General features: G+C 47.6%; 1 protein-coding gene across 2 annotated transcripts in view; it reads left to right on the plus strand.

Annotated features, from left to right (window-relative positions):
* The window catches only part of SWAP70 (switching B cell complex subunit SWAP70), a 122,476-nt gene extending 97,949 nt beyond the window's left edge, over window positions 1-24,527 (plus strand). For both annotated transcript variants that reach the window (XM_077286651.1, XM_077286652.1), the window contains exons 4-12: window positions 9,800-10,027; window positions 10,516-10,662; window positions 10,787-10,895; window positions 11,548-11,729; window positions 11,929-12,036; window positions 14,028-14,194; window positions 23,364-23,562; window positions 23,688-23,784; window positions 23,960-24,527. In XM_077286651.1, the coding sequence (XP_077142766.1) occupies window positions 9,800-10,027; window positions 10,516-10,662; window positions 10,787-10,895; window positions 11,548-11,729; window positions 11,929-12,036; window positions 14,028-14,194; window positions 23,364-23,562; window positions 23,688-23,784; window positions 23,960-24,075 (1,353 nt within the window). In that variant the 3' untranslated portion in view covers window positions 24,076-24,527. The remainder of the gene's footprint in view (window positions 1-9,799; window positions 10,028-10,515; window positions 10,663-10,786; window positions 10,896-11,547; window positions 11,730-11,928; window positions 12,037-14,027; window positions 14,195-23,363; window positions 23,563-23,687; window positions 23,785-23,959) is intronic.
* The last annotated feature ends 2,052 nt before the right edge of the window (window positions 24,528-26,579 follow it).

Below are 26,579 nucleotides of genomic sequence, written 5' to 3' on the forward strand. Positions count from 1 at the left end.
AGTTACACAGGCCCACTTGTCACATGGTGACTTTATAATATCTTTGTACACTTGTAGGCAGGGCCGGTTTTAGGCAAAGTGGGGCCCTACGCATAGGCAAAGTTTATAATGGGGCCGCAAATACTAACATATTGCACATCACACAAAAGCATTTCGGTTGTATTTACAAGCGCTGAGTTCAGGCCGCTAAATGAGTTTGATCGACAATACTGAAGTTGTTCAACGCTTGTTTCCCGGCCTCTTTCCAACGTCTGAGAAAGAATGATGGGACAGAACGATCACTAACAGATCCCCATACAGTATCATGTTATTAGCAGCACATCTACAGTTTACAGCGGCGATGTGCTGCTGAGAACAATGATTTTTGTTCCGGCAAAAACAATCTGAATATGCAGCATTTTACTTGTTTAGTAAAATACACCCCATAGTCCTCCATATATTATAATGTGCTCCACAGTCCTCCATATAGTCCTCCATATATTAAAATACACTGCTCAGTCCTCCACATAGTATAATACACTCCTCATAGTCCTCCATATAGCATAATACACTCCTCATAGTGCTCCATATAGTATAATACACCGCCATAGTCATCCAGTTATACATAGTTATACAGAGTATAATGCAGCCACCCCACAGAGTATAATGCAGACACCCCACAGAGTATAATGCAGCCACCCCACAGAGTATAATGTAACCCCATAGAATATAATACAGCCCACCTCACCATAATATATAATGTAGCCCCCATAGAATATAATGCAGCCCCCCATAGTATATAACGCAGCCCCCCATAGTATATAACACATCCTCCCCCATAGTATATAACCCAACCTCCCCCATAGAATATAATATACCCCCACAATAGTATATACCACAGCCACATAGTACATAACATGGCCTCCCCACAGAAGATAATATACTCCGCATAGTATATAGCACAGCCCGCATAGTAGATAACGCAGCCCACACAGCAGTATACAACACAGCCCACACAGCAGTATACAGCACAGCCCACACAGTAGTATATACAGCACAGCCCACACAGTAGTATATACAGCACAGCCCTCACAGTAGAATATACAGCACAGCCCGCACAGTGGTATATACAGCACAGCCCGCACAGTGGTATATACAGCACAGCCCGCACAGTAGTATATCCAGCACAGCCCGCACAGTGGTATATCCAGCACAGTGGTATATCCAGCAGAGCCCACACAATGGTATATCCAGCACAGCCCGCACAGTGGTATATCCAGCACAGCCCGCACAGTGGTATATCCAGCACAGCCCGCACAGTGGTATATCCAGCACAGCCCGCACAGTGGTATATCCAGCACAGCCCGCACAGTGGTATATCCAGCACAGCCCGCACAGTGGTATATCCAGCACAGCCCGCACAGTGGTATATCCAGCACAGCCCGCACAGTGGTATATCCAGCACAGCCCGCACAGTGGTATATCCAGCACAGCCCGCACAGTGGTATATCCAGCACAGCCCGCACAGTGGTATATTCAGCACAGCCCGCACAGTGGTATAGCCCCCACAGTGGTATATCCAGCACAGCCCGCACAGTGGTATAGCCCCCACAGTGGTATATCCAGCACAGCCCGCACAGTGGTATATCCAGCACAGCCCGCTCAGTGGTATATCCAGCACAGCCCGCTCAGTGGTATATCCAGCACAGCCCGCACAGTGGTATATCCAGCACAGCCCGCACAGTGGTATATCCAGCACAGCCCGCACAGTGGTATATCCAGCACAGCCCGCACAGTGGTATATCCAGCACAGCCCGCACAGTGGTATATCCAGCACAGCCCGCACAGTGGTATATCCAGCACAGAACACACAGTGGTATATCCAGCACAGCCCGCACAGTGGTATATCCAGCACAGAACACACAGTGGTATATCCAGCACAGCCCGCACAGTGGTATATCCAGCACAGCCCATACAGTGGTATATACAGCACAGCCCGCACAGTGGTATATCCAGCACAGCCCATACAGTGGTATATACAGCACAGCCCACACAGTGGTATATCCAGCACAGCCCGCATCTCTCCTCCTCCTCCTCCCCCCGAGAATGTCCCCACAGTCCAGTAAAAAAAAAAAAAAAAAAATTCTCCTCACCTTTCCTCTTGCTCGCGTTGCTTCCTGCTCCTGTCTCAGCGGCTGCAGTCTGCCCGGGACACAGCAGGTGCGCGATGATATGTCATCTCGCACCCTCAGTGTCAGAGGCAGAGCGGGGAATGATGGGAGAGGGAGCGTCTGTAGACGCTCTCTCCTCCATCATTGCATTCAACTGTATCGGCGTCATAGACGCCGGTATAGTTGAATGCGACTGCAGGGGGGGTGAGTCGGCGGCGGCGGGGGGAGGCGGATCGAGCGGCCCACGTCTGGCACCGGCCCTTCTGGCATTTGCCAGAAGTGCCCGATGGCCAGTCCGGCACTGGTACTGCCGGTATAACCTGGGCATCTCCTGTATATAATTATATACACCTTGAGGAAGCGGCTCGTTGCGGCCACGAAACGCGCGTCGGGACCACCTCCCGACTGCCCCACCACCCTGCCCTCGGTCCTGGTAAGTTTTGCCCCCATGTCAGCCAATCTTATTACTTATGGTGATATTATGGATATTTCTTGCTGCAGCATGGGTGCCTGCTTTTCAGGTTAGGCACACTTGTGCCTTTGTTTGCCTGTGGTTAGCGTTTGGCTTACATCTTTTTCCTCCTTTCTCTTTAGGGGGTTGGGCAGGGTTTTTTTGTGCACTTCCCTCTTTGGTAGCAGCACCTGGGGGGTTGGGGGGTATGGGGGGGTTTTCACAGCATGTTTCAAGCATTAATTTTTGCTCTTGTTTACAAATCTATGATATTTGACATTTTATACGTCTTTGTATGACCTTTTTGGAATAAAGTTTGTTGAATGAAATGTTCATCAATGCTCTGTATCTTTCTCCTTGTATCATAATATGTCTTGAGCGGATTCAGTGAGTTCGGGGCCGGCTGGCGTTACTCGCCAGACCTCGTTTTCTCACATTATGCAGTTTGGATTTCTGTTTTCATATAATTATATATGTACAGCCAGTATAGCCTGGGCATCTCCTGTATATAATTATATATGTACAGCTGGTATAACCTGGGCATCTCCTGTATATAATTATATATGTACAGCCAGTATAACCTGGGCATCTCCTGTATATAATTATATATGTACAGCCGATATAACCTGGGCATCTCCTGTATATAATTATATATGTACAGCCGATATAACCTGGGCATCTCCTGTATATAATTATATACAGTCATGGCCAAAAGTATTCACACCCCTGCAATTCTGTCAGATAATTCTCAGTTTCTTCCTGAAAATGATTGCAAACACAAATTCTTTGATATTATTATCTTCATTTAATTTGTCTTAAATGAAAAAACACAAAAATAATTGTCCTAAAGCCAAATTGGATATAATTCCACACCAAACATAAAAAAGGGGGTGGACAAAAGTATTGGCACTGTTCGAAAAATCATGTGATGCTTCTCTAATGTGTGTAATTAACAGCACCTGTAACTTACCTGTGGCACCTAACAGGTGTTGGCAATAACTAAATCACACTTGCAGCCAGTTGACGTGGATTAAAGTTGACTCAACCTCTGTCCTGTGTCCTTGTGTGTACCACATTGAGCATGGAGAAAAGAAAGAAGACCAAAGAACTGTCTGAGGACTTGAGAAACCAAATTGTGAGGAAGCATGAGCAATCTCAAGGCTCCAAGTCCATCTCCAAAGACCTGAATGTTCCTGTGTCTACCGTGCGCAGTGTCATCAAGAAGTTTAAACCCCATGGCACTGTGGCTAACCTCCCTAGATGTGGACGGAAAAGAAAAATTGACAAGAGATTTCAACGCAAGATTGTGCGGCTGTTGGATAAAGAACCTCGACTAACATCCAAACAAGTTCAAGCTGCCCTGCAGTCCGAGGGTACAACACTGTCAACCCGTACTATCTGTCGGCGTCTGAATGAAAAGGGACTGTATGGTAGGAGACCCAGGAAGACCCCACTTCTTACACCGAGACATAAAAAAGCCAGGCTGGAGTTTGCCAAAACTTACCTGAAAAAGCCTAAACCGTTTTGGAAGAATGTTCTCTGGTCAGATGAGACAAAAGTAGAGCTTTTTGGGCAAAGGCATCAACATAGAGTTTACAGGAGAAAAAAGAGGCATTCAAAGAAAAGAACACGGTCCCTACAGTCAAACATGGTGGAGGTTCCCTGATGTTTTGGGGTTGCTTTGCTGCCTCTGGCACTGGACTGCTTGACCGTGTGCATGGCATTATGAAGTCTGAAGACTAGCAATAAATTTTGCAGCATAATGTAGGGCCCAGTGTGAGAAAGCTGGGTCTCCCTCAGAGGTCATGGGTCTTCCAGCAGGACAATGACCCAAAACACACTTCAAAAAGCACTAGAAAATGGTTTGAGAGAAAGCACGGGAGACTTCTAAGGTGGCCAGCAATGAGTCCACACCTGAATCCCATAGAACACCTGTGGAGAGATCTAAAAATGGCAGTTTGGAGAAGGCACCCTTCAAATATCAGGGACCTGGAGCAGTTTGCCAAAGAAGAATGGTCTAAAATTCCTGCAGAGCATTGTAAGAAACTCATTGATGGTTACCGGAAGCGGTTGGTCGCAGTTATTTTGGCTAAAGGTTGTGCAACCAAGTATTAGGCTGAGGGTGCCAATACTTTTGTCTGGCCCATTTTTGGAGTTTTGTGTGAAATTATCAATGTTTTGCTTTTTGCTTCATTCTCTTTTGTGTTTTTTCATTTAAGACAAATTAAATGAAGATAATAATACCAAAGAATTTGTGTTTGCAATCATTTTCAGGAAGAAACTGAGTATTATCTGACAGAATTGCAGGGGTGTGAATACTTTTGGCCATGACTGTATGTACAGCCGGTATAACCTGGGCTTCTCCTGTGTATAATGTTATATGTACAGCCGGTATAACCTGGGTATCTCCTGTATATAATTATACATGTACAGCTGGTATAACCTGGGTATCTCCTGTATATACAGCTGTTTTGGCATTTTCTACATTTACTATTAATCAGTAATTATGGTATTTGGGGATTTTCCAGTCTTGCGTTTTGCTGACAATTCGCGCGTTGTGTCCCTATAATGGGAGGAAGAAGAGCTGTTTGCAGATTTCCGCCTCTTGATATCGTTATTATTAGGCACTCGGCTCATTGTGTAGTTGAATTTGTGACGTACCCACAGCTGAGGGTTTGTTACAGTTGTTAATAGTCTTGATTTCACCTGGATCTTACTTTGCCTCCATTCATCTCATTGTGTCGCATGCAGCTCTGCTCATAATGGGGCCCCGTGGTCTCACAGACCCAGAGTACGGGCGCCATTACTCTGTTTTTGTTTCAATGTCAGGGGATCTTGAATATTATCACAGATGAGATCCTGTGATCTTCAGATCCTGAGACCCCGATCACTACGAGGCGTCACACAGTCTCACTTTTGGGTGCCCCCGGAAAAAGCACCAACCAGAAGCTGACACTGTGCCTGTAAACCTTTATGTTCAGGGTGTGTTCAGAGTCATAGTGACTGGTTGTATGGGGGTCCCATGAGGCCCCTCAACCCTTCTTTGCCACATGCGCCATTATTTTTTTTTTTATTGAATGTTTTCTTATTATGTAAACAAGGTTAAATATATTCATAAAATCCTTCCACTTAATTCACAATATATTAGAATTGTCATGTTGCTCAGGGGTGTAAACAAGCGCCTTAGCCCCTCCCCTGAGGATCTCCACAGTGTAAGGGTCCATGTTCATGATCAGTAAACGCTGCTGGTATTTATGCAGCATCCAACTCGCAGCGTCCAGATGTTACAGCATAGTGGACGGGATTTCAAGATATCCCTTATTTCCAGGTTGTGTCCACAGACGCCCGCAGCTCACCCGTGGAGACGGACATGCGGAGCGTCTCTCCAGACTGCAGCTTGTTTATTTATCTTGCAGTGATAAAGTCTCCGCAAGAGAAATATCATCAGTAGAATGTATTGGACGCAGTGAATCCGCACGGTTCAGTGGACACAGGCGATGTATATATGTAATAGACGGCAGCGCTTTGGACACAGCGGACATGTGCTGCTAGTTTCAGATCGTGGGCTCCCAGCCTAAGGCTGCCGTCACACTAGCAGTATTTGGTCAGTATTTTACAACAGTATTTGTAGACAAAACCAGGAGTGGAACAATCAGAGGAAAAGTGATAGAAACACGTCACCACTTCTGCATATATCACCCACTCCTAGTTTTGGCTTACAAATACTGATGTCAAATACTGCTAGTGTGACGGCATCCTCAGGCTGTAATTTCTTGGTCCAGCACGTTCTTTTTAATTCTGGTGCAGTAGCATCAGGGTAATGGGATTAGGGCTTGGTATCTGCAGCTGTCATTTACACCAAGCCCTAGGTTTAGTAATGAAGAGGTGTCAGCCAGGCACCCTCATTACTGAATCGGTAAGTACAGAGTTATAAACAAACACACACACATTGTCACCGGCCTATGTAGGAGCGTTAACAGAATGAACCTACATAGGCTGGAACCAAACAACAACTGGCAGAAATCAGCATGACCCGCGATACCTGTTAAATTTTCACAAAAAAGAAAAAAATAAACGTGGGATTCCGTGTAATTTTCATAACCAGCTGAGGGAAAGCTGACCCCAGAAAAAAAAAATTTACATAAGGTCAAAATCTAACAGCAAAGGCTATGCAGACAGCTGCGGGCTAATATTAATAGCCTCGGAAGGAGCCATGGATACTGGCCCCTCCTAGACTAAAAACATCAGCTCTCAGCAGCCCCAGAAAAGGTTCATCCATAAGATGAGACCATTCTGGCACTTAGCGTCACTTTTCCCACTTGCCCTGTAGCGGTGGCAAGTGGGGTGATAGTTGGGGGGGTTGATGTCACCTTCATATTGCCAGATGACATCAAGCCCAGAGGTTAGTAATAGAGAGGTGTCTGTAAGACGCCCCCATTACTAACCCCATAGTCATATTGTATAAAAACACAGACACACAGAAAAAAGTCTGTTATTTGAAATAATGATACAAACTCCTTTTAATAATTTTAATTACACCATACTCACTGAAGCCAATGTCCCCTGTAACAAAATTTAAATAATAAACCACAATATTCTTCACCTGTCTGCAGAGAATATGATAATCCATAATGTCCCACTATGATCCTGATGACTTTGAGAGCAATCACTGATGTGACTGCTCTCAAGGGCGCTCCTGCAGAGTGTAGTGCTGAGCCCCGGTGATCTTACCACCACTGCACGAGAAAGTTCTCACGAGTGCAGCTCTGAAGTGTAATACAGGAAGTTACTCAGGATCAGTACAGGATCAGTAATGTAATGTATGTACACAGTGACTGCACCAGCAGAATAGTGAGTGCAGCTCTGGAGTATAATACAGGAGGTAACTCCGGATCAGTAATGTAATGTATGTACACAGTGACTGCACCAGCAGAATAGTGTGTGCAGCTCTGGAGTATAATACAGGATGTAACTCCGGATCAGTAATGTATGTACACAATGACTGCACCAGCAGAATAGTGAGTGCAGCTCTGGAGTATAATACAGGATGTAACTCAGGATCAGTAATGTATGTACACAGTGACTGCACCAGCAGAATAGTGAGTGCAGCTCTGGAGTATAATACAGGATGTAACTCAGGATCAGTAATGTAATGTATGTACACAGTGACTGCACCAGCAGAATAGTGAGTGCAGCTCTGGAGTATAATACAGGATGTAACTCAGGATCAGTAATGTATGTACACAGTGACTGCACCAGCACAATAGTGAGTGCAGCTCTGGAGTATAATACAGGATGTAACTCCGGATCAGTAATGTAATGTATGTACACAGTGACTGCACCAGCAGAATAGTGAGTGCAGCTCTGGGGTATAATACAGGAGGTAACTCAGGATCAGTAATGTAATGTATGTACACAGTGACTGCACCAGCAGAATAGTGAGTGCAGCTCTGGAGTATAATACAGGATGTAACTCAGGATCAGTAATGTAATGTATGTACACAGTGACTGCACCAGCAGAATAGTGAGTGCAGCTCTGGGGTATAATACAGGATGTAACTCAGGATCAGTAATGTATGTACACAGTGACTGCACAAGCAGAATAGTGAGTGCAGCTCTGGAGTATAATACAGGATGTAACTCAGGATCAGTAATGTAATGTATGTACACAGTGACTGCACCAGCAGAATAGTGAGTGCAGCTCTGGGGTATAATACAGGATGTAACTCAGGATCAGTAATGTATGTACACAGTGACTGCACAAGCAGAATAGTGAGTGCAGCTCTGGAGAATAATACAGGATGTAAATCATGATCAGTAATGTAATGTATGTACACAGCGACTGTACCAGCAGAATAGTGAGTGCAGCCCTGGAGTATAATACAGGATGTAACTCAGGATCAGTAATGTAATGTATGTACAGGGCAACTGCACCAGCAGAATAGTGAGTGCAGCTCTGGGGTATAATACAGGAGGTAACTCAGGATCAGTAATGTAATGTATGTACACAGTGACTGCACCAGCAGAATAGTGAGTGCAGCTCTGGAGTATAATACAGGATGTAACTCAGGATCAGTAATGTAATGTATGTACACAGTGACTGCACCAGCAGAATAGTGAGTGCAGCTCTGGAGTATAATACAGGATGTAACTCAGGATCAGTAATGTATGTACACAGTGACTGCACCAGCAGAATAGTGAGTGCAGCTCTGGAGTATAATACAGGATGTAACTCAGGATCAGTAATGTATGTACACAGTGACTGCACCAGCAGAATAGTGAGTGCAGCTCTGGAGTATAATACAGGATGTAACTCCGGATCAGTAATGTAATGTATGTACACAGTGACTGCACCAGCAGAATAGTGAGTGCAGCTCTGGAGTATAATACAGGATGTAACTCAGGATCAGTAATGTATGTACACAGTGACTGCACCAGCAGAATAGTGAGTGCAGCTCTGGAGTATAATACAGGATGTAACTCAGGATCAGTAATGTAATGTATGTACACAGTGACTGCACCAGCAGAATAGTGAGTGCAGCTCTGGAGTATAATACAGGATGTAACTCAGGATCAGTAATGTATGTACACAGTGACTGCACCAGCAGAATAGTGAGTGCAGCTCTGGAGTATAATACAGGATGTAACTCAGGATCAGTAATGTATGTACACAGTGACTGCACCAGCAGAATAGTGAGTGCAGCTCTGGAGTATAATACAGGATGTAACTCCGGATCAGTAATGTAATGTATGTACACAGTGACTGCACCAGCAGAATAGTGAGTGCAGCTCTGGAGTATAATACAGGATGTAACTCAGGATCAGTAATGTATGTACACAGTGACTGCACCAGCAGAATAGTGAGTGCAGCTCTGGAGTATAATACAGGATGTAACTCGGGATCAGTAATGTAATGTATGTACACAGTGACTGCACCAGCAGAATAGTGAGTGCAGCTCTGGAGTATAATACAGGATGTAACTCCGGATCAGTAATGTAATGTATGTACACAGTGACTGCACCAGCAGAATAGTGAGTGCAGCTCTGGAGTATAATACAGGATGTAACTCCGGATCAGTAATGTAATGTATGTACACAGTGACTGCACCAGCAGAATAGTGAGTGCAGCTCTGGAGTATAGGGTAATGTATGTAGTGTACAATGATTGACTTTTTAACAAGAAGTCTTTTCTTTGCAGATTGAATATTTCCTGAAGAAGCTGACGGAGGCGATGGGCAGCGGTTGGCAGCAAGCATTGTTTGAGGACTATAAGATCAGTCTCCATGATAAGCAGAAGGGACTGTCCGTCTGGGAGCTCATCGAGCTGATCGGCAGCGGTCAGTTCAGTAAAGGCACCGACTCCACCACTGTGTCCATGGCCATCAATGAAGTGTTTAATGAGCTCGTCCTGGACATTTTAAAGCAGGTGAGGATCGCTTTGTATCGCTGCATATTTGCCACTCAGGACTTTAGGAAAGCTGGGTGATAGTCCTGTAGTTGATAGATCCTGCACGCTGCTGTACGAGGTCCGGTAAACACTTAATACGTCGGCCTGTTTCCTGCATATTTGGAAGGTTGTGGGCAAATTGGTGAGAATTAAAGTCTTGGATCCAGTGATTAAGGTCCAGATGCGGCTGTTACTGGTCTTGTGTGAATTTACCTTGCGGTGAGCTGGAGATCTTTTGTATGACTCTGGTGCCCTCAGCTGGTGAGATAAACAAACTGCATCTGATTATAACGTTTAATTGTATTTTTCAGATTATTTTAATATATTTTCCAGTTTATTTTATATTTTCCTGTAACTCAAAAAACCTTCACTTTTATTATTAATCACTTAAAGGCTAGTAATAATTGTCCAGAAAAATGGGAACGTTATAATTGACCCACCGCCTGCCATCTCATTCCTCACCGTAGGGTTATCTGTGGAAGAAAGGTCACAAGCGGAAGAACTGGACGGAGCGCTGGTTTGTCCTGAAGCCCAACATCATGTTCTATTACGTCAGCGAGGATCTGAAAGACAAGAAGGGGGACATCAGCCTGGACGGGAACTGCTGCGTGGAGGTAACAAGCCGGGCATTGTACGCCATCAGCCCGAGCAGGAAGAGAATGCGAAAACTGCAGTGCACACTGACACCGCGATGGAGGAATCCACCGCTTATTAGATCACATTGTCCTTGTCTTTCAGTCACTGCCGGACAGAGAAGGGAAGAAATGTCTGTTCCTTGTGAAATGTGTGGAAAAAAGCTACGAGATCAGCGCGTCCGACAAGAAGAAGAAGCAGGAGTGGATACAAGGTGAGCGCAGCCGCAGCGACTCTGCCGCATGTCACCAAAGCAAAGTAACAGCGACTCTGCCGCGTGTGACCGGAGCAGCCGCAGCGACTCTGCCGTGTGTGACCAGAGCAGCCGCAGCGACTCTGCCGTGTGTGACCAGAGCAGCCGCAGCGACTCTGCCGCGTGTGACCGGAGCAGCCGCAGTGACTCTGCCGTGTGTGACCAGAGCAGCCGCAGCGACTCTGCCGTGTGTGACCAGAGCAGCCGCAGCGACTCTGCCGCATGTGACCAGAGCAGCCGCAGCGACTCTGCTGTGTGTGACCGTAACAGCCGCAGCGACTCTGCCGTGTGTGACCGGAGCAGCCGCAGCGATTCTGCCGCCTGTGACCGGAGCAGAGCCGAGTTGCGGTGACTGTCTCATTTACATTCCAGGATCACGGGGTCAGTACATGTGGGGGTTCCCCAATTTACAATGTGTCTCCTGGAGCTGTGGTTGTGCGATGCTCTGCTCTTTATAATCTTGGGACTGGCGGAGACAGCAGAGAGCATGCGCATGCACGGCCAGCGGTTCTTTCAGATAAGCATACGCAACCTGTTGTGAATGTTGAGGGTCCTAGTAGTAGACCCCTGCAATTAGATACTTGGGATTATCCCTTTAATATTTTCCCTGCAGATATTCAGACCGTCGTTAACCTGAGGAAGTTGGGCATCGCCTCGCCGCACAGAGACGCCCGGCAGAAGAGGAAAGCGCTGCGGCAAAAGCTCCAGGCCGAGCAGGAGGAGCTGGAGCAGAAGATGAAGGAGCTGCAGACGTCCAACGAGATGAAGCAACTGGAGCTGGAGCAAGTGCGGATGGTGAGAGGCGCGGTCCCCGGGGCCCCAGCTCTTCTTTCTCAGTATCTAGGAAAGTTAAATTTTGAGCGATCTGGCCGCCTTTACAGCCACCTCGCGAGTGTTCACGCAGATTTCCAAGAGCCCTGAGAGCCGCTGAGTTCTGCAACATTCCTCAAGAGATGTGCCATGATCTAACACTTTACTGTGCTTTTGTTTACAGCAATTGCAGGAGGCTGCATCCCGCGCCGCGCAGGAGGAGCAGAAACGCCACAACACCCACATGGAGCTCCAGGACCGGTTCAGAGAGGAGCTGGAGCGGGAACAACTGGTAATGATGTATGGCGGTATATAAGGGTTCATACACTGTGCACATGACAGTCTGCACGGCGGTCTGCAGTACGGTGCGCACTTCACTCTGTACGGCGATCTGCACTATGGTGCGCTCAGCAGTCTGCACGGCGATCTGCACTACGGTGCGCACAGCAGTCTGCACGGGATCTGCACTACGGTGCGCACAGCAGTCTGCACGGGATCTGCACTACGGTGCGCACAGCAGTCTGCACGGGATCTGCACTACGGTGCGCACAGCAGTCTGCACGGCGATCTGCACTACGGTGCGCACAGCAGTCTGCACGGGATCTGCACTACGGTGCGCACAGCAGTCTGCACGGCGATCTGCACTACGGTGCGCACAGCAGTCTGCACGGCGATCTGCACTACGGTGCGCACAGCAGTCTGCATGTCGATCTACACTACGGTGCGCACAGCGATCTGCACTACGGTGCGCACAGCAGTCTGCACGGGATCTGCACTACGGTGCGCACAGCAGTCTGCACGGCGATCTGCACTACGGTGCGCACAGCAGTCTGCACGGGATCTGCACTACGGTGCGCACAGCAGTCTGCATGTCGATCTACACTACGGTGCGCACAGCAGTCTGCACAGCGATCTGCACTGCGTTGCGTACAGCAGTCTGCATGGCGATCTGCACTACGTTGCGCACAGCAGTCTGCATGTCGATCTGCACTACGGTGCGCACAGCAGTCTGCACAGCGATCTGCACTACGGTGCGCACAGCAGTCTGCATGGCGATCTGCACTACACTACGGTGCGCACAGCAGTCTGCACGGCGATCTGCACTACGGTGCGCACAGCAGTGCACGGCGATCTGCATTACGGTGCGCACAGCAGTCTGCACAGCGAGCTGCACTACGTTGCGCACAGCAGTCTGCATGGCGATCTGCACTACGTTGCGCACAGCAGTCAGCATGTCGATCTACACTACGGTGCGCACAGCAGTCTGCACAGCGATCTGCACTACGTTGCGCACAGCAGTCTGCATGGCGATCTGCACTACGTTGCGCACAGCAGTCTGCACGGCGATCTGCACTACGGTGCGCACAGCAGTCTGCACGGCGATCTGCACTACGGTGCGCACAGCAGTCTGCACGGCGATCTGCACTACGGTGCGCACAGCAGTCTGCACGGCGATCTGCACTACGGTGCGCACAGCAGTCTGCACGGCGATCTGCACTACGGTGCGCACAGCAGTCTGCATGTCGATCTGCACTACGGTGCGCACAGTAGTCTGCACGGCGATCTGCACTACGGTGCGCACAGCAGTCTGCACAGCGATCTGCACTACGGTGCGCACAGCAGTCTGCATGTCGATCTGCACTACGGTGCGCACAGTAGTCTGCACGGCGATCTGCACTACACTACGGTGCGAACAGCAGTCTGCACGGCGATCTGCACTACAGTGCGCGCAGCAGTCTGCACGGCGATCTGCACTACGGTGCGCACAGCAGTCTGCACAGCGATCTGCACAGCGATCTGCACTACGTTGCGCACAGCAGTCTGCACGGCGATCTGCACTACGGTGCGCACAGCAGTCTGCATGTCGATCTGCACTACGGTGCGCACAGCAGTCTGCACGGCGATCTGCACTACGGTGCGCGCAGCAGTCTCCACGGCGATCTGCACTACACTACGGTGCGCACAGCAGTCTGCACGGCGATCTGCACTACGGTGCGCACAGCAGTCTGCACGGCGATCTGCACTACGGTGCGCACAGCAGTCTGCACGGCGATCTGCACTACGGTGCGCACAGCAGTCTGCATGTCGATCTGCACTACGGTGCGCACAGTAGTCTGCACGGCGATCTGCACTACGGTGCGCACAGCAGTCTGCACGGCGATCTCGAGCAGGACTAGGATGGATGATTAATGTTCCCATTCACTGACAGCAAGTAGAGATCTTGATGAAGAACTTGCACAGAGACACAAATCTCCTCATTGACGTCGCTCATTTACTCCGCAGATCCGGCAGCAGATGGAGGAGCAGGTGGCGCAGAAATCCTCCGAATTGGAGCAATACCTGAGGCGAGTGCAGGAGCTGGAGGAGATGTATCACCGCCTGCAGGAGGCGCTGGACGACGAGAAGCACGCGCGCCAGGAGGAGGAGAGAGCTCGGCTGCTGCAGGCAAGGTCAGGGGTCTACCATGGATCATACCTACTGATGGTTTCCCTCAGGGAGAGAATGTGCTACTATCTCCCCTGGTCCAGGAGTGAGGATGTATGTCGTATGGAGGCAGCAGTGCTGGGGCTCCCGGATGAAGGGGCTCTGGTCCGATCTATTAGTGTCTGTTTTCTTCTGTCTGCTGGGACCCAGTGCTCAACTGGTCATTAAGTGTAGTGTTTTCCTGCAGCGCCCCTGCAGGGGAGATGAAGCATTACTGTGTTCATTCCTATCAATGGTTGTATGTGTTGTGCAGGAAAGGATGAGTCTTCTGGAGTGAGGACCCCTAGGATCATAGGGGTAGGGGTGCATGATGTGCTCCACCAATATGGCTGCATCTCCTGGTGTCCCGGCTGTGTCATCTGCTGCTACAAGGCAGTTTTTGGAGATTTAATAATATAATAATAATCTTTATTTATATAGCGCCAACATATTCCGCAGCGCTTTACAGTTTAACAGTTTCAAACAACAATCATAGGTAACAACGTTAACAATACAATAATAAAGCACAATAAGCCGCCCCTGCTCGTGAGAGCTTACAATCTACAATGAGGTGGGGGAGATACAAAGTACAGGTGTGTATTTACAATGATGTTCATCAGGGAAGAAAAAAGTTGAGTTCCAGCTCCTTAAAATATAAATCTTTAATGATATCCAAAAAATAGTAAATCACATGTGAAAGGTGACAAGCTCCCTCCGGTGGGTGCCCTACAACGGGAGAGGCTATACGGCAACGCGTTTCGATCAAACGATCTTTATCAAAGCCATACTACAATCTGGTTGTGTTCCTCTATATGGAGGAACTCACCCAACCAGAGTCCTAGAATAAATCACATGACAATTTGTAAGGTCCTAACATAAAACCATTAACCTATATTAATACAATATAAAATATAAAATATTCACTTCCTATTCAGCAATAATGTAACAGTTTCATTTCGTTTATTTAATCCCGTCGGGAATCGAGTATTTAGATGGAAAATCCAGTATGCTTCTCGCGTGAGGAGCCGCCTCCTGGCGTCTCCACCGCGAGGAGATATATTAACCTGTTCAATTCCCTGAACCTGGAAACATGTAGTACTCCTAGCATGGTGAGTAACAAAGTGTTTAGATGCTGCCGATATATTTCTATTACCGCTCTGCGTATTACCTGTATCGTACAAATGTTCCCGGATGCGTCTTTAGTTTCCTAGTCGTACATCTCACATGGGACAAATCGCACTCTCCACAGTTAATTTTGTATACTATATTGCTAGAATTACAGTTAATATATTGCTTGGTGTAAAATGTAATTGTTCCCTCCGCATTATGGAAAGTTTTAGCTACAATAGCATGTTTACACGTACTGCAATTATTGGTGCCACATCTGAAAAACCCTGGATAATTTCGCCATGTTTTTGTACATTTTGTCACCTCCGATCGAAACATACTGGGGGCTATTTTGTTACCAATAGTGGCGCTCTTCTTGACTGGTTGAGCTGGTTTCTGACTGACCACTTTCTTCTATGGTCTAAAAAGCAGAAACGTGCCTTCAGGAGCAAAATCATCTTCATGCTGACAATGCCCCATCTCATGCTGCAAAGAATCCCTCTGAGTCATTGGCTGCTATGGGCATAAAAGGAGATAAACTCATGGTGTGGCCACCATCTTCCCCTGACCTCAACCCTATAGAGAACCTTTAGAGGATCATCAAGCAAAAGATCTATGAGGGTGGGAGGCCGATCACATCAAAACAGCAGCTCTGGGAGGCGATTCTGACTTCATGCAAGGAAATACAAGCCGAAACTCTCCAAAAACTCACAAGTTCAATGGATGCAAGAATTGTGAAGGTGACATCAAAGAAGGGTCCTATGTTAACATGTAACTTGGCCTGTTGGGATGTTTTGGCGTTAAAAAGGGCCAGTCACCCCCCCCCCAGCCGTTATAAACTAAAAGAGCCACCTTGTGCAGCAGTAATGCTGCAGTCTAACAAGGTGGCTCTTTTAGTTTTTGATTCATTTATTACCTCAAAAAAGCGTTTTAAAAATTGGCCACACATACCAGATATTGTACCTGGAGGCGGTCCGAAGCGTCCTGTATGAATCCCCCAACTGCCGTCACTCATCTCTTCAGGGCCGATGGTCCCCGCCCCCTGAGCGCTGTTATCGTCTGAAATCCGGCGCCTGCGCTGTGCGAGCCTGCCTGGGGCCTGCGCAGTGTTCATTGTCAGTGCGGCCACACTGTTGCTGAATCCCCCGCCCCGCACTGTTATTCATTATGCACAGGGCGGGGCTGGGGTTCCTGGGAAGGCGGGGGAGCGTCGGAGCTGGGGAGCGTCTAAACAGCGCAGTGCGCATGCCCAGGAACCCCAGCCCCGCACTGTGCATAATGAATAACAGTGCGGGGGGGGGGATTCAGCAACAGTGTGGCCGCACTGACAATGAACACTGCGCAGGCCCCAGGCAGGCACGCACAGCGCAGGCGCCGGATTTCAGAAGATAACAGCGCTCAGGGGGCGGATACCATCGCCCCTGAAGAGAAGAGTGACGGCAGTTGGGGGATTCATACAGGACGCTTCGGACCGCCTCCTGGCATAATATCTGGTATGTGTGGCCAATTTTTAAAACGCTTTTTTGAGGTAATAAATGAATCAAAAACTAAAAGAGCCACCTTGTTAGACTGCAGCATTACTGCTGCACAAGGTGGCTCTTTTAGTTTATAACGGCTGGAGGGGGTGACAGTGTCCCGTTAAATAGCTTTTTTGTTCAGTGAATGTGACCTCCTAATGCTGCAAATTCCACAAATGAGCATTTTCAGTTCTTTAAAACATATCAAATGTTTAGAAATTCTACTGTGCCTAATAATTTGGAACAGTGCATTGTGAGTTTTTATTCATTTTGGAGATTATACTGTTATCATTGGGAGGTTTCTTCAATAAAATTCGATGTATACTCTAACGGGTGATGATTTTTATTAGACTGACTGTCATTTGCACCAACCATTTAGGAAAATCCGAGAAAAATGTCATTTGCATAATAATTTGGAACATAGTGTAGAGGAACACAACCAGATTGTAGTATGGCTTTGATAAAGATCATTTGATCGAAACGCGTTGCCGTATAGCCTCTCCCGTTGTAGGGCACCCATGTTATTTACTATTTTTTGGATATCATTAAAGATTTATATTTTAAGGAGCTGGAACTCAACTTTTTTCTTCCCTGATGAACATTCGTCTTCCTGCAACGGAGTTCCGTGCACCTGCGGTGGTTACTGGTGAGCTGACTACAAATCTTTCTATTTGTTATATTTACAATGATGTATTTACAATGAGGGCCCAGCCATCTTCAGGCAGTGGGGGTAGATGGGGATAGTGAATGGGCTACACACACAAACATAAAGTGACTTTGATTAGTGAACGTGGTAGGCCGCTCTGAACAAATGAGTTTTGAGCGAGCGCCTAAAACTATGCAAGTTGTGGATGGTCCTAATATCTTGGGGTAGAGCATTCCAGAGGATTGGCGCAGCACGAGAGAAGTCTTGGAGTCAGGAGTGGGAGGTACGGATTAGTGCAGAGGTTAGTCGGAAGTCATTTGCAGAGCGCAGCGGTCGGTTAGGCCGATAGACAGAAATGAGGGAGGAGATGTAAGGGGGCCACACTGTGCAGAGCTTTGTGGGTGAGAACAAGTACTTTGAATTGTATCCTGTAATGAATGGGCAGCCAGTGTAATGACTGGCGAAGAGCGGACGCGTCCAAGTAATGATTAGCTAGATGGACGACCCTGGCTGCTGCATTGAGGATAGACTGGAGAGGGGAAAGTCGCGTGAGGGGGAGGCCAATTAATAGAGCGTTGCAGTAGTCCAGGCGGCAGTGGATCAGGGCGACAGTGAGGGTTTTTGTTGTTTCCATGGTGAGAAAAGGGCGGATTCTAGAGATGTTCTTTAGGTGTAAGCGGCACGAGTGGTCAAGAGATTGTATGTGGGAGGTGAAGGAGAGATCGGAGTCAAACAAAACACCCAGACAGCGTGCCTGCTGCCGGGGTGTTATTATGGTGCCACCCACGGAGAGGGAAATGTCAGATTTAGGGAGGTTAGTAGAAGGCGGGAGCAGAAGAAGTGCAGTTTTGGAGAGGTTAAGTTTCAGATAGAGCGGACATGATGTTGGAGACTGCGGACAGACAATCAGTGGCGTTCTGTAGTACAGCGGGGGTAAGGTCAGGGGATGACGTGTATAGTTGTGTAAAAAATCCAAAAATCAGTAAAGAATCAGCGCTCCTTCCAGGTGTAATAATCCAAAAAGCAACTTTATTAAGCCATGTCACAGCAACGTTTCGACCATAAGGTCTTTATCAAGCATAGCACACAATGTAAGGGGTCAGCTTTAAATAGCGTGGATGCCACACAGTGCACCAATTGCCATCAAGCCACCTCCCACTACAAAATATATCACATTAAAAATACAATAATAGACATAAAATATATAGACAGTAAAAATCCACCACCGCAGATATAATCATCATATATACAGTCTTGAAAATATGCACATATTCAATGTTAAGCAGGTTGTTTACAATCCCTCTAGCCTATCAGCATAAGGCCATGTTCACACTTTGCGGTTTTTACCGCGGATCCGCGGCGATTTTGATGCTGCGGGTCCGCAGCAGTTTCCATAGCGTTTACATTAACATGTAAACCCTATGGAAACCGCAAACCGCTGTGCACATGCTGCGGGAAAAACTGCGCAGAAACGCAGCGGTTTACAACCCGCAGCATGTCACTTCTTTGTGCAGAATCGCAGCGATTCTGCACCCATAGAAATGCATTGAACCGCTTACTTCCCGCATGGGGCTGTGCCCACGATGCGGGAAGTAAGCGGATCATGTGCGGTTGTTACTCTCCTCCAGGCCCTGGGAAGCATAAATAGTGTAAAAAAAAAAAAAAGAATCAAAATAAAAAATGCTATACTCACCTCTCAGCGCTGCACGCGGCCGTCCGGACTCAGGGTTGCTGTGCGAGCAGGACCTGTGGTGACGTCGCGGTCACATGACCGTGACGTCACGAAGGTCCTTCTCGGCACAGCATCTTTGGAACCGGAGCGCCGCGTGCAGCGCCAAGGAGATCCGGACATCAGAGGGTGAGTATAAACCATTTTTATTATTTTAACCATTACTATTGATGCTGCATATTGCTGCATATGCAGCATCAATAGTATAGGAGTAATCCTGCAGCGGTAACCGCGGAACAAACCGCGATAAATCTGCAGGGATAACCGCAGCGGTTTTGCCCTGCAGATTTATCAATTCCGCTGCGGGAGAACCCGCAGAGCACACCGCAAAGTGTGCACAGAGCCTCATGCATCTGCCGTTACCATGTGGATAATCACCCAATCCTAGGAAAACCACATATTTATATACAAATCAGATTGAACCAATGGGTTTCCTATCAAGTCGGCGCCTAAATGTACCTGATACCTATCGAGAGTCACATTACAACTAGGGATTCGCAGCCTCACCAATAGAATGCCGCGTGTCATACTTCACCGACATCATCATATCCCTGCGCCTTTACCACATCATCCATCAGTCACCAGCCCCATAGACGCCGCATCCTGAGTGCGCACGCGCATACCCAGCCAGGAAGACGCCACACAAGTGCAGCGAAACCCAACTGGCAGGAGTACCCGCCCACACACACAGCAGCGGCATCATGTGACAGCGCCTTTACCACGTCATCCATCGCGGTCTAATACCAGCCACCAGCCCCATAGAAGCCGCATCCCGAGTGCGCACGCGCACATCCAGCCGGAGGAGCGCCACACAAGTGTAGCGAAATCCAACCGGCAGGAGTACCCACACACACACCAGCGGCACCATGTGACAGTGGCCGGAAAAGATCGCCTAGGTGATCTATATCAACAAAACCACCGCAGAGAACATCTTGTTCATCTCCAAGAGAACGCATATATCAAAAGAATCAACATAACAAAACCCCATATCAAACGCCGAAAACTACCCCATAAATACCATGATTCGCTATATTAATGAGGGAAGGGAAAGAGGAGGAAAAGGCCAGAAGACATAAGGGGTGGATCCCAAAACTCAATAGTTATATATGACTTAACAGTTGTCCAACCCTGGTACAAATCATCTTCAATGGACCTAGTCCCCCGGTCAATCGACTGTGACCATAACAACCTACAAAACAAAATAAAGTGAACATGTAAATATCAAACCGCGGAGTAGATAAGAATAAAAATGAGAATAAAAACATTACCGATGTCAACCAACCCGATCCTATATATATGATAATCCTAAGACACACAGGTCTGTAAATTGAAATCTATGTTGAGACCCCTAGGCTGTAAGGATCCCAGCATATATATCCACTTTAATTCCTTCTTTTTGAGTAACTGCAGTCTGTCAGCCCCCCTCCTAAGGACTGGAACACTATCTATAACCCTGAATCTCAACTGATTCACTGAATGTTTATGTTCAAGGAAATGTTTCGGTACTGGTAACTCAGTCAGGCCCGTCCTTATAGTGCTCTTGTGTTTACTAATGCGGGCCCTAACCTCCATGGTCGTCTCACCCACATAGGTGAGCCCACAAGGGCACACAATCATGTACACAACATAACTGGACGCACAAGTGTACCTTTCTTTTAGGAAAATCCTTTCAACATATTGTTACAACATGCACAGCCCAAACATGGAAAATTCCCATGTCTAACCGTGCTAAGAGTCTTCTGTACTGAGGTTTTTGATGTCCCAATATCGGATCGGACCAATCTATCCCTCAGATTCTGTCCTCTTCTGAAAGACTGAAAGAAATTAGCGGATATGTCCCAAAACTAGGAATAGAGGGCAGACCACGTTGTAGAAGGACCCAATGTTTTCTTATCATTCTACCAATCTGGTTACTCACTGGATTATATGTCGTCACTAACAGAATGCGATCACATGTCCGTTTACCACGTGTTTTGTTGCGAATGCTCTCACGGGAGCAACTCACAGTCTTTTCTTTATATCTCACCACCTCCCTACCGGGATAGCCTCTTGCCAGAAACCTAGAACACATCTCCTCCAAACGTTGATCAACCTTTCCTTCATCAGACACTATCCGACGAACCCTCAATAATTGACTCCATGGCAAGGAATTCACCATTCTCCTTGGATGGTTACTGTCAAACATCAACAAACTGTTCCTATCTGTTTCTTTAACAAAAATATCAGTTTTTAATTTATCCCCTTCCTTATAAACCAGGGTATCTAGGAACTGTATTTGTGTCATTGAATGTGTCAAAGTAAATTGTAGTTCTGGATATATCTGATTCAAAAACATCTGAAAATCATGCAACTCCTCAGAGCTACCATCCCATACCACAAATATGTCATCTATATATCGCCACCAGGCTCTGACGTGGCGCCAGAGGCTGGAATTGTACACGAACCTGTCCTCGAGCACCGCCATATAGATGTTAGCATAAGTAGGGGCCACATTGGACCCCATGGCGGTGTATGGTTGTGTGTCATCAAAGATGGTACTGAAAGCCAAATCTGCTGATGGCCTGTCCAATTGGGGCTGTGTAGAGGGAGAAGAGAAGGGGGCCAAGGACTGAGCCCTGGGGTACCCCGACAGTGAGAGGAAGAGGAGATGAAGTGGAGCCAGAGAACAGAACACTGAAGGAGCGGTCAGAAAGATAGGAGGAGAACCAGGAGAGAGCAGTGTCCTTAAAGGGAACCTGTCACCTGAATTTGGCGGGACCAGTTTGGGGTCATATGGGCAGGGTTTTGGGGTGTTTGATTCACCCTTTCCTTACCCGCTGGCTGCATGCTGGCCGCAATATTGGATTAAAGTTCATTCTCTGTCCTCCGGAGTACACGCCTGCGCAAGGCAGAAAGGTGCAGAAAGGTCGAGAAGAATTAGCAGAGAGTGGTCACCGTTACATTTTGCTGTCGGAAGGTCATTGGTCACCTTAATGAGTGCAATTTCTGTCGAATGTAGGGGGCGGAAACCGGACTGTGAAGGGTCTAGGAGGGAATGAGTGGAGAGGTAATGGGTAAGGCGGGAGTAGATCAGGCGCTCCAAGAGTTTAGAGATGAAGGGGAGATTGGAGACCGGTCTGTAGTTGTTTGTGCAGGATGGGTCGAGGGTGGGTTTTTTTAGTAATGGAGTAATGATAGAGTGTTTGAAGGAGGAGGGGAAAATGCCAGAGGAGAGGGAGAGATTAAAGATTGTGGTTAGGTGAGTTGTGACAACTGGAGAGAGAGACTGGAGGAGGTGTGAGGGAATGGGGTCGGTAGTGCATGTAGTCGGAGGAGAAGAGGAGAGGAGCTTGGAGACTTCTTCTGTGATGGGATCGAATGTGGAGAGTGAGCCAGGGGAGATGCAGGGAGGGATGGGAGTCATTGCACTTGGTGTCTGGGAGCGGATTTCCTGACGGATATTGTCTATTTTCTCTATAAAGTGGGAGGCCAGGTCATCAGCTCAAATGTCTGTGATAGGATCTTGTTCTTTTGGCCTGAGGAGGGAGTGAAAGGTGTTAAGTTTCTTGGGGTTGTTGGATAGTGAGGAGATCAGGGTGGTGTAGTAGGTCTGTTTGGCGAGGTGAAGGGCAGAGTTATAGGTTCTTAACATAAATTTGAAGTGTGTGAAGTCTTCTGGTGTGCGTGTTTTCCTCCATAAGCGTTCAGCACTCCTAGAGCATCACATCGGGTTTGCGATGTGAGCCAGGGCTGTTTCACTCTGTGTTTGGAGGTTCTGAGGGTGAGGGGAGCTACTTGTTCAAGGGTGCTTCTAAGAGTGTTGTTGTAGTGATGTACAGCCAGATCAGGACATGAAAAAGAAGAGATTGGGGACCATGATGAGTATAGGGAGTCTGGAAGTGTATGAGGGTTAATGGCATGTAGATTTCTGAATGTGTTGTAGGTAGGAGGGTGCTGGGGTGGTCGAGGAGTTGTGAGTGTGAAGGATAGAATGTTGTGGTCAGATTTGGTGTAAATTCCCCTTATGTGGCAGTATAAGAAATATATAGTGATTCAGCTTTAAGGGAAATTACTTTTGGGGGTAAATACGATGCTGAGACCCCATCAGCTGCGCGGTGGCCGGACCAGGGCGGCAGGTGTGACAGATGCCGCTTATCACATGTTGCCACCATTTCTAGGCTCCTGGAAGAAGAAGCCACAAAGCGAGCGATGCTGGAGAATCTGCACAGGGAGCAGGAGATGATGATCAAGATGAACGAGGAGGAGAAGAAGGAGCTGGAGGCCATGCAGGCCATGAAGGAGGAAGCCCTGCAGGAGGCGATGCAGCAGCTGGAGCAGCTGGAGAAGGAGCGGATTGCGGCTCTGGAGCAATATGAGGTCATTGTCCCCCCGATATAACCCCGGATCCAGATCAGCAGTGTGCTGCCATAAAGCCCCAGAATTCTGTTCCGCCGGCACCTCCTCACTTTTATCTCTTTTCTTTATCTTTCTTTTCTTTTCAGCAAGTAAAGAGTAACCTCGAAATGGCGACCAGCAAGACCCGGAGCTGGAAGGACAAAGTGGCGCAGCACGAGGGGTTAATCCGACTAATCCAGCCAGGTGAGTGCAGAGAGGTGGGGGAGGGGTGGCCAGGTGGAAGGCAGCCATTACTCTGGGTTCGCATACTTCTAATTGCACAATGTAAATTTGCACAGAACAGCCGCAGCGTTTTCTTCCCCTCGTTGTTATTTCCACATTTCTGGCTTTTGACACTAAAACTTCTTGTCTCTTTCAGGCTCCAAAAACCCCGGGATGATCACGAACTGGGGCCCCGCGTCCTTCACCCAAGGAGAACTCCAGGAACGGGAGAAGAACTGGCAGGAGAAGAAGAATGTCACCGGCACGGAGTAAAGCCGGGAGCGCAGGGTGCACGGAGCGGCGTCGTGGGTCAGGACTGCGCGGCCCCAAACTCCAGAACTTTGTGGATTTAGAATTTTAACTTGTCTTTAAATTTCCAAGTTTTTCTTTATTAAAGAAAAGACGTGACATAGAACGATAGATCAGAAGCGAACATCATCGGCCCTACCTCATCGATCTGCCCCAATACAATCATCAGCCCCATCCCTTAATCTGCCCCACCGCATCCATCTGCTTTACCCCTATCATCAGTAATGCCCCAGCGCATGGTCTCCACCAGGATCTGTAGGATACGTCCGATGTCCGACTTTCTCCCGGACATCCGGAACGGCTCTAGAACTTAACCCTTTCTCACTCGTCCGGACGATCTTGCCTCCATTTTTACCTTTGTCTCGTTTTGTTTTTTAATTTTGTGCTGGAATATAAAATGCTGAGATTGTGTCTGACCTCTGGGGTGAGAGCCGTCCGACCTGTAGCCTCCATGAAGCCGTCCTCATGGGTGGTGACATTTCCTTTGGGTGTGTATGATACACGGACATGTCCCCTTGTAGTGAGCCCACCACCACCGAGGATCCTTCCATGGACCCCAAACTGCAGAACTTACCATCCCCCTGCAGAATTACATGTGGGCACTCGCCGGTTAATCGTACAATCTTCATCTAATCGTGTGACGTATAATTATGTGACATCTCTCGGGGGCCTGGAGAATAATGATGGGGGAGCAGTAATAACAGGGTGGAAGGGTCCCGCCGTGATCGGCCATCTTCGCTGGAGTACAGACGTGACGTGACGTGATACATTGTATCCAGTGAGGGTCACCTGACACATAAGATGCAAGGAGACATGAGTTCTTACTGTCATCACCACCATAAGGCCATGTGCAGACTGAGGGTCGCTCCCTACCTGCTGCTAAATTCAGAAGACTCCCCCTTTTCCCCCCCCATCTCCCTCTCCCATAGTCATCTTTGCTCTTCATATTTAGAGGTTTCGAAAAACTTCTGGTGCGAAAACAGTAAGTGCAGGTCCCTCCCCTGAGGAGCCGTGACTGAGGTGTCATTCAATCAGAAAGCTGCGGAAAGTACTTAAAACTCTCCAAAAAATAATGATTACTGAAACTGTTTCTACTGAAAAACTCAAAAATACTCCGTTCACACAAAGCCTAGCTATGAATTCTGGTGTGAACTCTGCCCAATGTAAATCCCCTACATGGGGCAATAATTCCGGGGTCTTTTTATGCAGTACAGGGGCTATTTCATGCTTCATCACAAGGACCATGTGCAACTTCTATAGCTGCATTCCCTATACTTATGCCCCTAAGATGTCCTGTTTTTCTGGTTTCCACTATTCATAGACTGACCTAGGATAAATAAAAAAATTCTTAAAAGGGTTTGCCCCCAATGTCGAAAATGGATTATCCTAAAATAGGGAAATTAGTGCCGGCAGTGTCTGGGATGAAGAAGGTAAAGTGAAGTATTAGGAATTATGTGGGGTAGAGCAATCAAGGAAACTGGTGCAGCACAAGAAAAGGATCAGTGTCATCTTCATGTATTAGACCAGGGGTCTCAAACACGCAGCTTGCAGGACCCCTGATGCCATGTTGTGCAGCCCTCTTGCCCTGGGCCTGAGACTATCGCGTCCAGCGAGCGAGGGGCCGCCAACGTCCGCGATTCTTATCAACTGAACGTGTCTCCTCGGATGCACATTCAGTTAAATGTATTGTGCAGCAGACACCAGATCTCTGCACCACAATAACAGCTACTGGCAATCAGTGTCCGGCTGCAGAGGAGGAAGAGGATGCTGTGTTAAGAGCAGCAGTACGGGGATATTGTTAGAAGGGGCAAGTATGGGGACATTATTACAGGATGGCATCCAGAATTACTCGATGAGGCTAATTGTAAAACTATACAAGCGCTTCTCACAAAATGAGAATATCGTCAAAAAGTGAATTAATTTCAGTTCTTCAATATGAAAACTGAATCTCCTATATTCTATAGAGTCATTACACACAGCGTGATCTATTTCACGTGTTTATTTCTGTTAATGTTGATGATTATGGCTTACAGCCAATGAAACCCAAAAGTCATTATCTCAGTAAATTAGAATAATTAACAATAATCACCTGTAAAGGCTCCGCAGTGTTTATAAAGGTCCTTAGTCTGTTTCAATAGCTCCACAATCATGGGGAAGACTGCTGACGTGACAGATGTCCAGAAGGCAGTCACTGACACACTCCACAAGGAGGGGAAGCCACAAAAGGTCATTGGTAAAGAAACTGGTTGTTCAAAGAGTGCTGTATCCAAGTATATTAATGGAGAGTGGAGTGGAAGGAAAAAGTGTGGTAGAAAAAGGTGCTCAAGCAACCAGGATAACTGCAGTGTAGGTTTGGGGAGCCATGTCATCTGCTGGTGTAGGTCCACTGTGTTTTTTCAAGACCAAAGCCAGCGCAGCTGACTACCAGGATATTGTAGAGCACTTCATGCTTCCCTCTGCCAACAAGC

The sequence above is a fragment of the Ranitomeya variabilis genome, chromosome 2 (genome assembly GCF_051348905.1).
Source record: "Ranitomeya variabilis isolate aRanVar5 chromosome 2, aRanVar5.hap1, whole genome shotgun sequence".
Taxonomy (NCBI): domain Eukaryota; kingdom Metazoa; phylum Chordata; class Amphibia; order Anura; family Dendrobatidae; genus Ranitomeya; species Ranitomeya variabilis.